This window comes from Cololabis saira, chromosome 5, assembly GCF_033807715.1.
Source record: "Cololabis saira isolate AMF1-May2022 chromosome 5, fColSai1.1, whole genome shotgun sequence".
NCBI lineage: Eukaryota > Metazoa > Chordata > Actinopteri > Beloniformes > Belonidae > Cololabis > Cololabis saira.
This window is the reverse complement of record NC_084591.1, coordinates 20,270,910-20,287,396: the sequence shown is the minus strand read 5'-3', so window position 1 is coordinate 20,287,396 and position 16,487 is coordinate 20,270,910. Positions and strand designations below refer to the sequence as shown.

The 16,487-nt window shown below is 38.9% G+C and overlaps 1 protein-coding gene across 1 annotated transcript; it reads left to right on the top strand.

Moving 5' to 3' along the window:
- The first annotated feature begins 1,447 nt into the window (after positions 1-1,447).
- LOC133443868 (E3 ISG15--protein ligase HERC5-like) lies at positions 1,448-14,012 on the top strand. Its single transcript, XM_061721161.1, has 23 exons — positions 1,448-1,694; positions 1,814-1,934; positions 2,054-2,130; positions 4,234-4,455; positions 4,543-4,634; positions 5,171-5,301; positions 5,954-6,088; positions 6,165-6,234; positions 6,315-6,433; positions 6,519-6,578; positions 7,593-7,698; positions 7,873-8,068; positions 8,181-8,329; positions 8,410-8,523; positions 8,609-8,710; positions 8,806-8,976; positions 9,089-9,229; positions 9,334-9,500; positions 9,960-10,026; positions 10,963-11,033; positions 11,820-12,003; positions 12,116-12,218; positions 12,981-14,012. Exons 1-23 carry the CDS (start codon positions 1,478-1,480, stop codon positions 13,196-13,198), a joined length of 3,033 nt encoding a protein of 1,010 aa, XP_061577145.1. The 5' UTR covers positions 1,448-1,477; the 3' UTR covers positions 13,199-14,012.
- Positions 14,013-16,487: the final 2,475 nt, after the last annotated feature.

Sequence of the window (16,487 nt, the reverse complement as noted above, 5' to 3'; positions counted from 1 at the left end):
CTGCTTCTCTGCTGATGTAAACAGCAAATCATAAGGGTTAAAAAAATGATCAAAATGCAACCATTCACTGAAAAAAAAACATGAATCATTTTAACATATAGGCCTACACCTATATTTCTATAAAGTTTGGTGACACCGACTAAAATATAACTTGTCATAATAAATGTATGTTTAGTGTCTAAAGTTTAAAAATGTCACTTTAGGGGGCCCGTTTGACTGATCTGAATAAAACTCACAGCACAGGAATTACTGAGCTCAGGTTTGACAGTGTCTGTTGTGAGTTTCAGCAGATATATGATCATCGGTTATGATTTCCTATTTTCAAAAATATAGAGTGATGAAGTTCTTATTAGACCCTTATTAAACAGCGCGGTCCTCCCACCGCCGTGCTCGGGCCCTAATAATCAGTACTCGAGTTGAGGGGGGATGAGGGGGGATGGCATCCCCCCTGAAATAAAAACGGTCAAAATCATCCCTCCTGTAATACTGCCATCCCCCCTTTCCATCCCTTATGTCATTTCATCAATGAATGTGGTTTTACTGCTTTTTCAACATTTAGAGTCATCACCAGAAAAATAACGTATGTGACAATTTTCACCTGTTTCAAGTACATTTTCACTTGAAATAAGTAGGAAAATCTGCCAGTGAGACAAGATTTATCTTCTTATTACAAGCAAAAAAATGTTGTTCCACTGGCAGATTTTTCTACTTATTTCAAGTGAAAATCTACTTGAAACAGGTGAAAATTGTTGTTTTTTCCAGTGATGAGTCTTGTTTTAAGTGTAATGAGATTTTTTTTTACTAAAATGAGACATTTTAACTAGAAATAAGACAAATATTCTTGTTCAGATTTTGAGTTTTTGCAGTGATCCATTTTACTTATCCTGTGAAGGACAGAGTCATATTGATAAGTTCAGAAAAGTGTTTTTTATTGTTGTGTTTTGATGTATTTGATGTAAGTCCAGTGGATATTTAAAGCTTACAGAAGGCTGCATTTAACTGCTGCTATGTCATTCCTGCAGTATTTCTGCAGGTGTTTTGGTCAGTGCTATTATTTGTAATATATTATATCATTTGTAATCAGCACAAATTATCTGTCCCCATATGATAAAATCCACCATCCCCCCTGATTTTTTTTTACAACTCGAGTACTGCTAATAATACTCAGTTTAATAATGTGGGGACACATGTATATGCATGCATACATTGTAATCAAAATATTTTAAAAAGAAATCCCATTGAGGAGCACCTCTGGGAAAATATTTACTAGAAGTCTTTAGTTTCAGTTTCCTTTATATCAGCTGATTCGTGTTTGCATGAGCTGCGTTGTTGAGGAGAATGTTTAAGTTTCGTTTCACAGTTCACTTTCAGCGACCGATAGGTTTCGTTTCTTACTGAAAAATGAAACCGATCCTTACCGAGAGTCAATAAAAATCAGCTGTGGGGTGTCAGCCGGCTCTCACGCGTGTTTCTCAGCATGTTTTCGTGGGGAGAGGACTGCCGGCGGGGCTTTGAGCCCATCGGAGTCTCCAACACCGCCAGGGATGATGGACCTCATCATTTAAACCTCAGTTATCGCATCTTGGACATGTCGGCTGGTCACAATGTGCTGGCTTATGTCAAAACTAATGGCAATGCGTTCATAATGCGCACCAATGAGGGCAGGGATGGCGCGAGAGTGAGAGGAAAACAGAGTGAGTATCAGCGTTATCCCCGTGTCTGCTTCATCATTTATTTAGTGTATAGGAACAAGTTAACTCAAAGACGGGCTTCAGATAGCTCCCTCTAAACGGGTTTGTCTGTGTTTTGGCAGAGTTTGTCAAATGTAAGGAGAAGATTGAGGCGGTGAGTTGTGAGGATGATGCTGTAACCCTGCTGTCTGCCAGAGGCTCCGTCCTCTGCGTGGACTCCACTCACACTCCCTGCACACCCAGGTGAGGTTTAAGACTTTACAGCTGCTCCACATTCTCATGTGTACTTTATTTCATGCTGTTTTAGACAGATTCACAGTCAGAGGAATAAAGGACTTGAGCTCTGTTGTGTTGTCTTTCAGGATCCCGGATGCTTTGTCAAACATATCAGTCTCCCAGGTCGCTTGCGGCAGCCAGCATTCAGTTGCGTTGTCCAGAGGTACGGTGAAATACGCCTCCATCTGTGCCTTTTCAAAGTGGATATCATTTTTTCTACACTGCAAATGTACATTTTTTATCATTTTATGTATATTTGTAAGTTCATTTTCCTTCTAAATTATGATCTTCATTAGAAAATAACTATTCCAGAAATTTGGATATGAGCTACTGCCCATGTGTCCCCTCTTGCTGCTGTTTTGTTTTTGGGCTGGTTCAGGGTGCTTTGAGGTGGTTAATGGTGGTTTGTTAATGAACCGTGGTTCTAGTTGTGTTTGGGTGGTTGATGGTGAGTCATTAACAGGTTTGTTCAAACCTGTTAATGAACCAGCAGGGGGTGTGGTTCACAGGGGGTGTGGTTCTGGTTGTGATTGGGGCAGGGGCGCCTCCAAGAATTTTAGTTTTTTTTATTGAGGCAAGTGGGGTGGCCAGAAAATGTGTAGGGGGCGCCATGGCCCCCCCTGGTGGTGCCACTGGATTGGGGTGGTTCTGATTCTGTCTGAGCTGGTTCTGGTTGTATTGCATTCCTTCCTATGCTCACCCATGAATGGAATGAATAGGTTTTGTGTCGCCATGGTAACAAGACTCATAGGAATGAATTGGGCCATTTGTCCCGCATTTTGACGTTAAACTTCTTTAAACCACAGCTTCATGAGATTGTAATATGTTGTAGTCCAAAGCGTGCAGAGTCTTTGAACATTTGAATGATGTTTCTACGATAACCTGTTGCCTAGCAACAAGTGTCTAAAATCAAATTGACATTTTCAGAAAATTCAAAGTTCAATATTGCAAAAACCGTAATACCTAGCACAAAGAAGCTTAACTGCAGTCCCAGGTGAACCAAGTCTTTTTTGGGGGGGTAATGGTGGTCAATGAACCACACCCACTGGGTGGTTCTGGATCTGGGTGTGTTTGTGTTGGTTCAGGGTGGGTAATGGTGGTTCACGGTTGTTTTTATTGTTTTATTGTTTTATTGTTTTATTGTTTATTCGGATCCCCATTAGCTCTTGCCTTGGCAAGAGCTAGTCTTCCTGGGGTCCAGCAAGGACAAACATTCCAAAACATATTACTCTACAATCGTCCTTTAACCAAAAAACAATAATTAGAAATTAAGAAGCTAAAATAAAAATAAAATAATATAAAATAAACAGCAGTAGAACTCAGTACAATTACTTTGTAAAACTAAACCAAAATCACAACATCACATCACAACACTTTGCCTCTGAACCAGATTGTTGATGAACCAGACCCCCTGATTTGCAGGAGGTCTGGTTCTGGTTGTGTTTGGGATGGTTCTGGTTCTGGGTCAGGTGGTTGTGTTTGGATTTGGGCTGGTTCTGGTTCTATTCAGGGTGGTCAATGAACCACACCCCCTGGTTCAAGTGGTTAAGTTAATGAACCGTACCCCTGCATCAAGTGTTGAGTTTCTGGTTCAGCCAGGTACATGTTGCAGAAGTCTCCAGCTGAAATACATCCCTCTGATAGTCATGGTGGGTGTTGGAACCAACCAAACTGGCATAAGCAACATTTGGTTTTAATTCCAAGTTTTCTCTGTTGACCTGTTCATCAGGTGTTTATGACATTTTCTCAGACTGCATCAGAAACTAAACATGTTTTCCTTTACTTTTATACATTAGAACATGTTTTAAATGTTGCACAATAGTGTGCATGGACAAACTCGTCATGGTACTACTGGTTGGTACAAAGAAATTAACACAACACAAAAAAACAGTCTTCCCTGGAAGAAGATGCAAACTATAGATTTCTCTCTAGACTCTTCCAATGCTACAGGTGTCTTAAATCAAAGATCAGCAGAGTGAGGAACAGATTCTTTACTGAGAAATAATGCTTTTGATTTATATTTATGTATCTTTTATTCACTTAATTCATTATTTCTATCTTACTGAGCTTATACTGCATAGATGGGTTTAAGTGAAGTATTAATTGAGTGAATGTGTTTTATTGTGTGCACACGTTGCAAACATAAGTTCATCATTTCATCTTATTTACATCAGTGTTCAGGCAGGACTGTAACACTTCAAGAAGTCAGGAATGAGACAGATTGGTGGAGTTGCATAGAAACTAAGGTTTGGTGATTTCCCCACAGACGGTCAGGTGTACGCCTGGGGCAAGAACTCCAGGGGCCAGCTGGGACTGGGGAGGAGGAAGTCCGGGATCACCCCACCCACACACGTCTGGTGTCTGTCATCCATGCCCCTGGTTCAGGTTTCTGCAGGAGGAGAGCAGAGCTTCGCCCTCTCGGTGTCGGGAGCTGTTTTCAGCTGGGGCAGAAACGACTGCGGACAGCTCGGACTGGGAGACACCGAAGGTGCTGCTGCTAAGCTGTAACTTCAAAATACAGTCATGATTTCCTAGTATTTTGATAAAAAAGCTGAAAAATGTGTTTTCTCTACAGACAGAAGTACACCAACCTCTGTCCAATGTTTGAACCTGAAGAAAACTAGTTACATTGCCTGTGGAAAGGACCACACTGCTATTTTGACAAAGGTAAAGAAAACTTTTCCTTCTATTACCTCCAGTCCCACTGCTGGATACTGAACAGCATCACCACAGAGAAAATAAAAACATTGTTCACAAGAAAATGTAATCCTTCTACTCATTGGAATGATTTGGGATACTCTTGTAAACCTAAACACTTGTTTTCATTGGTATTCTTTGAGAAACAATATGAGTTTTAATTCCCTTAAGTTTCCTAACAAGGAAATCAAAGAAAGTATGCAGTTGCAAGACACCAAGATAGAACAAAAAAATCATTCTTCTCTGAATTCAGTCAATAGTCAAGCAGGTTTGAGAGATGAAGCTGTCATCGGTCACAACAATGAAAGCTTATGCTATGATAATAGCACCTGATGGAATCATAGAGTGAAACAAATTGTCTCAAGTTCATGTGAATGAAGAAGACAAACAAACTGGAATCTGTCTGATAAATATAATTTAAACTAAGCCAATGCATAGTGTAATGTATAAATATTAAGCACAATGACTGTGGAACTTTGAGCTGTATTTTCTGGGTGCTCCATCAGGGCGGTGTGGTGTTTACGTTCGGCTCTGGTCAGCATGGACAGCTCGGACACAACTCATTACAAAATGAGCTCTGTCCTCGGCTGGTTGCAGAGCTCTGGGGGGCAAAAGTTATCAAGATTGCATGTGGAAGGTAAGGCACATCTCTGACCCTCTTCATTTCACAGGCTATTTAGGCCATTTGACTTATTTATTTTCCATTTTCGTATGTTAACGACGCCCAGATGTTACTAACTTGGTGTTGATTGTGATGAGGACCCGACATGGCCTAAAGGCATACAAAAATTCAAAAAATAATTTAGTTTGAACAATTAAAGATAGTTATGAAAGATTTTGCACTGTTTAAATAAAAAGTTACATGTCTGATCATCTGAGGCTTTAGCAATATCAACATATTTGAAATGTTGTCTTTTCTATCACTTTTCTCTCTTGTTTTATTGTAGTCTAATGTCTGTTTCCAGCAAAGTCCCCATCAGTTTTGATTTGAAAGGTTTGTTATGAAATGTGTAATATCTAAATAATCAGGATTAGATGGCTTAATCGTGCGATAGACTGGGGTCCTGTCCAGGATGGACCCCTGCCTCTTCCTGTACTGAGCTTGGATGGGCTCCAGCAGACCCCCATGACCCTGCAAAGGATAAAACGGTTGTAGAAAATGATGGACGTTCCAGGCAGAAGTTGGATACTAGTAGTGGCAGGCTGTGTGACTGCGGTTCCCAGCAGAGCTCTGGTAGTCCTTGTCCTTGTCCTGCAATAAAAATATGATTTGAATATATCAAACGCAGACATCACACATTGGTGCTGACAGATGTGAGGAAGATCTACGCTTTCGGTTGCCAAGAGCAAGGACAGCTGGGACGTGTTGAGGAGAGTCATCCATCTGTGCCTCTACCTGTTCAACGACCTCAGGGTAACTACATGTCTGGGATAAATGGATAAACAAATGAAAATTGAAAACAAAATCATTTATTTTTCTGTACTCCTAATTACAGGCAGCAGCAATGAAAAAATTAGCACCATATTTGCAGGAGAAAATTGCTCATTTGCAACATGCTGCTCTGATGAGGTAACATCCGCAGATGAAGATTGAGCCACCAGGGAAGAGGTTTGATGACTGTGAATCAGCTCAGCTTGTTTCTTTCACAGGACATTCAAAGGGATTCAAACACGGATGTCGTCAGTCACAAAAGTCAGCCTGAACTTGAAGGAATGATTGATAAATGGATCTCTGACAGCGATTCAAAGTCATGGAAAAGAATCAAACAGTGTGTATAACGTGTGTATATAACACAGATTATTGACTAGCTGGATGTTTTAAGGATGTTGCTTTTTAAATCGTTCTCGTTGCAGGGAAATCCACAAGACGTTTTCGTCTGCATCGTGTCTGAATAAAAGCTTCCTTGAACAAAGGTAAACAGCTTTTCTGTGTAGGAAGTGGCAAAGCACGTACCTTTCCTTTAACCCCTAAAGCTCAAGCAGCACGTTTCAGCCCCTGAGGCCACTAGTGATAAATTGCTGTGGGATAAATAGACAATTCCTTATAGGACATCATCGGGGTGTGAGTGTTTATAGGTCACATCCTCCAGCTTTACAAAGTGCCTTCTTTTTTTAATCTTTTTATGTGATGTTTAGTTTAATGTATGATTAATTATATATCAGACCTTTTTTTTTTAAAGAACTGCACAGTTATTTTATTAATTCATTATGTACTGTAATAATTGCTCTGGGGTCATGTTCTGGGTCTCTGGAAAGCGTCTAGAGACAACTTCTGTTGTAATAGACGCTCTATAAATAAAATTGAATTGAATTGAATTGAATTGAATAAAAAGAGTGAAATTTGAACTGTAATGTATTTTACTGAAGATAGTTAAGAAAAAAATTTAATCCAATTAAAACAATTCTGCACTTTTACTCAGAATCTTTTATATGTATCTTTTATATATAACTTTTGGATAATATATATATATATATATATATATATATTATATATATATATATATATATATATATATATATATATATATATATATATATAGAGAGAGAGAGAGAGAGAGAGAGAGAGAGAGAGAGAGAGACAGTTTGAGCACTTTTGTTTTTGTAAAAATGAAACACAATGGTGTCAAGGGTTATGCTGCATGGTAAAACTAACAGTTGCAAAGGTGACAACACTGAGAAGCAGAGGAACGTGTACAGCTCATCCTGTCCCTGAGAAATATGGTGGAAAGGCTCTGAGCAGAAATACATAGAGTCAAATCATATTGCTATCAATGATATTGCTTGATTTTAATTCTCAGACATCTGCAGAGTTCTGCAGACGTAGTACAGTAACAGGAGATCATTGTCATTGTCTGCCACATTCTGTGGGATTTTAATCAGTAACCATAAACCACACTTCATGTGCACTAAGTGTTTTTGTTTTCCTAGGAGTGATAAACATTTCCAAACTTCATCCAACTATCATGGTTTGAATTTGAAACTGGCACGTCAGACATTCAAGAAACTTGTGAAGACATTCAAGGTTTGGGAAAAGGTGTGTTTTCTCCCCATGGAGGTTCCCCACTTTATTTCAAAGATGTTCTGAATTTTGCAAATTTACCCTTGCAATATTTCAATAACTTTCTCACAAGTGCTGACTACTCTGAGACTTTTGAAGAATGCTTCAACTCTATTGCTGTTTGATTGTAAATGTTTTTCAAAATTCCAGGTTGAGGCAGCACTCCTGCGCTTGCTCCCTCGTCTTGATAAGAATCCAGTGGGAGTGGAGGGTCTGAGGATCTACCTGGTTCTCACTGAGCTTCTCCACGTGATCCAGAAACACACACAAGGACCGAACACGAAGCTCGCTGAGGCGGTCGCGGCCGCTGTGACAAGCTTGTCACCGAAAAGCCTCCAGATCATAGGTACCGTCAGATACCTGCTCAATCATCTTTTATAAACCGTAATAGTATCTGTATCGATGACTATTGCTAAAGTGACATTTATGATGGTACAAATGTATGTTGTCATCTTCAGGGGACTGGTGGTCCTCGCTGACGCCTCCCAGCATGGTTAGGTATGTTCAGGTGTGGAAGTGCGCTCTCTCTGTGATCTTGTCCTCTCAGCCCGATCCGTACAACTCTGGAGCCAGAAACCTGCTGCTAGTGCTTCAAAACATGTACAACGTTAGTATCCCCGACTTAAAGCAGTAATCAGCTTACCTCCTACATAACATTAGCCTAAAATGTTGTTGTTTTTTCTGCAGGTCAACAGCAGGGTCACGGAGTCTCTAAAGCTGCCAGACAGCGAATTTTATTTGATGATTGATCGTTTTCTCACTCAGGATCTGCTCCTCTGGTATTTAAGGTCACGAGGAAAGGTTAGACAAATCTTCTGTTTCTGTCACATTGTCAATGTCTCTAATTGTTTAACATAAAATAACTGTGGTTTTATCCTTTTAACAGGATGTTGCTGAGCCACTTGTCCTTTGTAACTTTCCACTGGTGATGGATCTGAAAAGAAAGCTGTGGGTTTTTCGGGTGCTCTTTAAAGCAACCCAGGTAACTGCAACCTCATTAGAGGCAAACATGCAAACTGTGTATGAAGCACTCATGTCTCAGTCATGCAAGCGATACAATTATATGAACTAACTTTTCAACAGTTCGAGCTCTTGATGCAGGACAATTTCTTCATGCAACCGTTTTTGGAACTTGGGCTGCTTGATCCTTCTCCTGAATTCTTTAAACTGGAGCTGAGACGTGCGTCGGTTTTGAAAGATACCTTTGACCAACTGGCTGCTGCTCCCCGAGAAGACTACAAGAGGGCACTCATGGTAAACAGAGCAAAGCCAGAGTCGTGTCAAACATGCTTGTGCTGGTTTTTATTTAGTCCTGTGAAAGTCTGTTCTGCCTGGAACATTCAGCCGGTGTAATTGTGTCCTGTAGGTCCATTTTGACACCAACCCTGAAGTGGATAATGTCAACGTAAAAGACTTTTTTTACGAAGTCTTTCATGAGATTGTGTCATCTGACTCCGGGATGTTCATGTTCAATGACTCTGGGACGCTGGCATGGTTCCCTCCCAATGTAAGAATCTTTTTTTCCCCATTTTTCCTGAAGTTCAATGGTATAGACTCACAATTCACACCATTAAACCGTTGTTTCTGATCTTAATCGTCTGTTATCATCAGGCACGGCGAGGAGACCGGCGATTCTTCCTGTTTGGGGTTCTGTGTGGGCTGGCTTTGTACAACCAGGCCATTATTTACTTCCCTTTCCCACTGGTGCTGTTCAAGAAGCTTCTGGGAGTGAGTCCTTCACTGGAAGACTTGAAAGAGTTCAGCCCAATTGTTGGAAAGTAAGCACAAACTCAAATGTATACATTTAAAGGAGCTTGAGGCTCCTTTTAAGAAATGAGACTCTCTAACGCCACCCTTCACCACGACGGCCGTTGGGGGTACTGCAGCCAACAGTGAAGCCGGCACAGGAGAACGGGGAGAACGCACATGCAGTGTCATGTGACGTCACATCCACAGCCCAGCGCGGGAAATTCGGGACCGAATTGCAGCACATTTTGCAGCACACAGCCTGTTCAAGGCAAAGGAGAGATACACTAGAGGGCTCATTCTTTTGGGTTTGGAACGCTTCATCTGACATTATTACTAGAAAACTTAAAATGTATATGGATTTTTTTCATAAATCTTGCCACAATCCGGCCTCAAGCTCCTTTAAATAATTTGCATGTATGCTTTCAGGTTTTAATTTCTCTGATCTTATTATTATAAGTATTGTGGTCTTTTGTTTGTTTGTTTTTAAGGAATCTGCAGTACATCCTGGATGACTGCACAGATGACGACATAGAAGACCTGTGCATGGATTTTCAGGTAGGTGTTTTATATTTATTGGTTGTCAGTAATTCATTTGAATGAGCAACTTGCTGGTTAACAACCATCGTGGCTTTTGGAAGTTATAGTAAGAACTAGGCTTTTTTTTTTTTAAATGTATACAAGCAGTAAATATACATTAAAAACTGTTTTAGCGCTTTATAGACCTTAGAGAGAATAAATAAACCTTGGCTGTGATACAGGAGTAAGGAAATCAAAATAGTAGCTGCACTATAATCAAAGCACACTCACAAACGGACAACAGAACAAAGGGCCACCTGGAAAAGGACAAGAATAAGGACAAGAATAAGGAGAAACATCAGACAGAAATTAATTTGTGGTGTGAGGAGAACTGAGCCGGTGTGCGAGTTACCACTGTCAGTTAAAGATTGTTAATCTCGTATTTGCAGTAATGGATAGTTTCCAACGTGTATCGGAGTACAACAAAACTAATACATTCAAATGTTTACACAATCCACTCAATCTTTTTGTCTTTAATGAATACTCCACACTAGGTTATTTTGTTCCCTAAGGAGAGGAAACCTGTGGAAGAAAGGTTAAAGTTTGTGCATTTTGCATAACAACAGTATTGACAGTCATGTTAAAAGCCCAACAAACTTAAAGGGACATTGTGGTTTATATGAAGTGGGGTTGAGGTCCTGTGAGGTTGCACGCATCCACCCTGCACGCTGTATGTCTTTTTTAATGCACTCATCTTTTTGTTTCTGTTTTTTTTTTTTTAATCTGGAAATCTCTGTTTTTATGTTTTTTTTTTAATTACTTAAAAACATTTCTTATAAATTGTAATTTCTGCATTGATGTCTCATGAAAAAAGCTAAAATTTTAAATGTAAGTTGCTGATGATATAATTTGATATCCAGCAGTCAATCAGTTATTACTCAAATAAATGACGCTTCTTGATCTTTTTTGTTAAAGATCAACTGGAATGGGAGAGACCTCTACCTTGATCCTAAACATCCTGACAAACCTGTAACAAGTAAAAACAAGTAAGGGCCATGAAAGCATGTATTACTCTGCTGAAATGTTCTTTCCTACTTTGCTTTTTTTCGGTAATTGAAATAAAGTGTGAAATCAGGAAGCTGGTATTAGTTGGATGCCCTGTGATGTATAGCTGTGAGTTCATTGTGCACAACAGTACCTTGGTGTATAGTTTTACTGATTGGATCAGCTTTGGGCTCCAATGGACCTTACTATCCATTTAGTTTGAACAAGAGGATATCTTCTAGGTTCCTTCTGCAGGAATATTAGATACCATTGATCAGATCAGTATCGGTATTGATACTAAAGCATCTTCAGTCATCTAAAGCTAATATCCTCACAGCTGTCCAATAACCTCATTTATCAGAACAATTTGCAGGAAGATACACCTTGTGCCACACCTGTCTAAGAAAGAAACATAAAGGATACTGTTATGTAACAATGGGGATGCATTTTAAAGATAAATATGTTTTGCTATTAGATTATTAGATTATCCTTTATTTCTCCCTCAATGGCGAAACTCACTTTGTCCAGCAGCAGTACACTCAACACACACATGCAGGGGAAGGGTAAAAAAGTAAAAAATATATAATTACGAAATATAAACATTATATACATTGGAATGACTATAAAGTAGTGCAGTACGGGAAAGAAAGAAAAACAGTGCAAAAAAGCACGTAGGATATGAGGTAGACAAATATTGCACAGACCATGATTATTTGCCATGGAAAGCCAGTAGAACAGCTTATAATTTAAAAAAATGTCTGCTGTGCTTCCTTACTGCTGCTGAGCAGGAAGGAGTTTGTGGATGCCTACGTGAATCACGCCTTCAACGTGTCAGTGAAGAAAGTGTTTCAGGACTTCAGGCAGGGCTTCTTCCAGGTGTGTGACCAGATGCCGATGAGGCTCTTCAAGCCAAAGGAGCTGCAAGAAGTGCTGGTGGGGGAAGATGTCCAGGACTGGGACAAGCTGAAACAGGTACCTATGGTTCCTCTGAAGCCCATTTGTCGAATCCTCATGGGCCTGTTTGGAATACTGAAAATTACTGTGACATTTCACCGCTTTTGGTAACATTTTTCCTTGTGATTAGAACACAACTTATACAGGGGAGTACCACGTCGACCACCCCAAAATACAAATGTTTTGGGAGGTTTTTGATGAACTGTCTGAAAAACAGAAGAAAGCTTTCCTCTGTGAGTATTCTCTTAACTAAAACAGTTTAAAACAATAAAAAATGACAGCAAATCAGCCACTGGAATCTGGTCACGTTGTCGTTGCTGTTTGTGATGTAACCCAAAGTTACATTTTTGGGAGTTCTGGATGGTTCTGGACTGGATGGTATATATACATATATATATATATATATATATATATATATATATATATATATATATATATATATATATATATTTATTATTATCGTGTTGAGGAATCTTAACAAACATACAAAATAAAAGCATTGTCAAACACAAATAATTTGTTACTACTGTAGGGGTGGTTTATCTACTGGATATCACACCTTCGTCCTTAAAACAAAATCATTGAATTAATAAGTTATCATGTCAGGGTTTAAAACCTAATTTTCCCTTTACAGTAATACATGCAAGAACAAAAAGTTTAAAAATGTTGTCCATGTTTTAGATCTGAATATTCTTAATTCACATAACCAACATTTAAAAAAAAAACAAAAAAAAACAAACTTAAATCTAACTTTGACTGATCATTGATGATGTGATGACGGATGCAGGACAAGGGATGGATTTAAGATAAGCTTTGTCCCCCTCACGTCATTCTAAACTCAGAGCAGTGTCAGTACAACACGTACACGCTTGGACTGTAACCTTACTTTCCTTATAGCTTTAACTTAGAGCTTTTCATCTGAAAATGTACCTAGTTAGGAGCTGTGACTTTTTCTGACTTCTCAAGCTCACTGATCATCTCTTTCTTCCTGCCAGGGTTTGTGACAGGATATGAGCGGGTCCCCCTCTCCAGTTTGGTCAAGATCAAGATGAATATCAGCGTTTATCCGGCCAGCGAGTCCTTACGCGACCAGTACTATCCTGAGACAGAAACATGTTTCTCCAACCTCTTACTGCCACTGTACTCAACCAAGGAGATCATGCAGACCAAACTGACGGAGGCTCTGAGCCTCAACAGAAGAATCTGTCAGTGATCAGCACTTTACTCTGACTATTTGCTGCAGCTAAGCACTGGATTCACTTTTTACTTTGCAGCAGTGCACTTTATGACCACATATCATTCTTTAGGCTACCATTAGAGCAGCAGGTTGATGAATAAAACAATAATATATGGTTCAACTCAACTCAACTTCCTTTTATTGCCACACGGCTAGGCCGGTAGAAATAGTTTCACGGTGCAGGTGGTAGCTGCAACAATACACCACAGCAGTACAAAAGACTGAACATTTTCCAGAGGACAAAAACAGAGTAATAACAATGCAGACAAAACTGGACAAGGCACACAAAAGCACATATCAGACAGGACCACCGAAATAGGACAAGGAATTAAGCATTTAGTAGTCGTACGGTCGAGGGAAAGAAAAAGTCATTGTATCTCTTGTTCCTTTTACCCGGTGACTTATAAATAATCCTCCTCTGGGAGCGGAGGCGCTTAAACGGATAGTTAGCAGGGTGTGAGGGGTCCTCAGTTATTTTAGTTGCCCGTGTGATGGTGTGGTGTTTGTAAAGGGAGTCAGTGTGGGGAGTTCATGTTTGGTGTCTGGAAGCCCTTTTAATTATCCTGTCCAGTCTGTGTAGTGTAGGTTTAGATGCATTACCGTACCATAGTACCATATGGTTTGTGTATATATTAAATCAGGCCTGACATTAAAAGTGTAAATAGTTTGGCTTTGGAGATATATTTAATTGAAATGTCATTTTTGCATATTGGTCAGAAATCTGTGATTGTTTGAGTTCCCGTGATCCCTAAATGTTAATAAATGACACACTTGTCTGAATTCTGCTACTGGGAAATAAATGTTAGTTTAAAAATGTCTTTGTGTATTTGGTCTTATTTATTCAGCAGAAAAAGCTGACACGAGGAGGAAAGAGGACTGGCTCATTGGATCCAAGAAGCACACAATGTCTTTTATTAATTTAATTTTGTTTATAATGTTACTCATACATTTACATGGAGGATGTGATATTTTCTATTATTTTATTTGATCTGTAACAGTTCTGTGGTGGGATTTAAACATGTCATTGAATCAGTGTTGAATCAGCATCATTTTATATTTTACTTAAAACACTTTAGGTATTGAGCAGACATCTTCAGCAACTTACAGGAATAACATATAACCTTTGTATAGTAATAAACCATGGTGTAACTATTTAGTTATACGTCCTTTAAACTGACAAATGACCAGTAAGAAACCTGGTAAGTGCAAAGTAACCTAAATCAGACGTGTGATGGTGTTAGGTGAGGAGGAGTTGTCAGAAGAGCCTTCACAGGGAGGGAGGGACACTCCTGCTCTGACAGCATTTGGTTCTACCGGAAATGAGACTCCTTTGTCCATAAAAATTGTAAAAGCAGGTCACATGACAGAGAGAGAGAGAAAGTGGCACAAGACTATGACTGAGAAGGTTATAGGCAGCTGGATAGAGACCATACAGGCACTCTGTAAGCCGTTTTAGTTTGAATTTAAAGAGGTTACCAGTAGAAGTCAGTGAGTGATGGCATGAGACATGTCCTTCATGATGAACCCCAGATCCTCCACATTTTCTATATTTCTCGCTTTACCTACAAGGAAAAGCATTAAAACAATGAAATTATGTGTGGTCTGGACCATAATTCACAATCAAATATAGGAATAAAAATGGTAGAAACTTGCACATAACTATATATATTTCTTAGTTTTCTACACTCAAACTGGTTTTTAAGTGTCTACAGAACCTAGCACCAGATGTTTTATGTAAGTTAGTTAGCAGGCAGAATAGTGGTAGGATCACCAGGGGAACAACAAGTGGTAACTGTAAGGTTGAACGCCGTAAGACCTCCTTTGGGCAGTCAGCGTTCTCTATAAAGGGCTCTCAAATGTGGAACACACTGCCAACTGAGATAAAAACAACTCAAGATTTTAAGGTTTTTACTAAAAATGTCAAAGACTGGTTGAAGCAAAATCAGAAATGTACGCATTTTTAATCACCTGTAACCGCTAATAGGGTGCTCTCTTGCAAGCTGAGAATTGTAAATAGGATATAGCTTTGCATGTTGAAAATTGAATGTATTTTTGTATTCTTTTTCTCCTTTCTTTCGTTTTCTTTTACTAAAAGCCTAACTAGGGACAGGAGATGGAAACTAGCAATAGCTATAATCTCTGTATGCAGAAGATCAGTCACATTGGCTTGTTTGTAATGAGTGAATGTGATCACATGTAAACCTGCATTGTCCCTATTAAATAAAAAAAAAAAATATCAAGTACTTAATCAGTATCAGATGTTTTTTAATTAATATTTTCTCAATAAACAAAATACTCAGCGATATTTTTCAAACCTCCATTTGAAATAAAAGGCTTGTGCACAACCGTCATGTAACGTATTCAGGTCAACAGTGACATCTAGTGGCGATAAACAGTAATGACGGTAACGATACAAGAAGGAGTGTAATAAGGCGACAACAAGGCGAATATCGAAGAAATAGACACAGCAAAGCAAACATTTATGTCTCCAACCACCACCGTAATGACAAATTCAGTGAACCAGCAATAAGACTTTTAAGCAATCATAGTTACAACTAATTACACAGAAATTATCGGTCGTACTCTTAGTGCAGGAATCATGACGCAGTTGTGACACTTCATATGAAGTGAACCTAACTTTAAGGTAGCCTACCCATAAATATATATTTCTGGAAACTACATTAATTTGAACAAAATGACTTCACCAATCACAACTAATTAAAGTTAATGACGCAAAATTGGCTTAAAAACTTTCATACTTGTGCTGACAAACATTGTGAATGTTTCATTCAATTTTTTCCTCTTATAGTTCTCCTAAGTTACAATATGTTTATCCACTTTTTTGTGAAAATGTATTATTATATTTTGTGTTTGATTATTATAAAATCTGTTATTTAATAGTAGTAGGCCTAATGTGTCTTTTATAGTGTAATGTGGCAAATAAGTAAATGCTATTTATCAACCGTAATTAAAAAGAACATCTTGCCAGTAGACCTGTGTGAACTGATCTCAGGTGGGGCTCATAAATGATTCTTTATTTGTTTTGTTTTTATTGCTTTACAGCTTTAATTGTGCTTTAAAAAAACTTTTTCGGTGTTTATAGTTTCATTTTCGTGTGAGTCACAGGGTTGGTCATTTTCGTTTCAATGATGTGTCAAAGTTTTGTTTTCCCTACCTCACAGCAGAGCGGTGTGCCGGTAGGTTTCGTTTCTGTCAGCTGGGCTATAAAGGCCGCTATCAGCTCCGTGCAGCTGCAGGTAGCAAC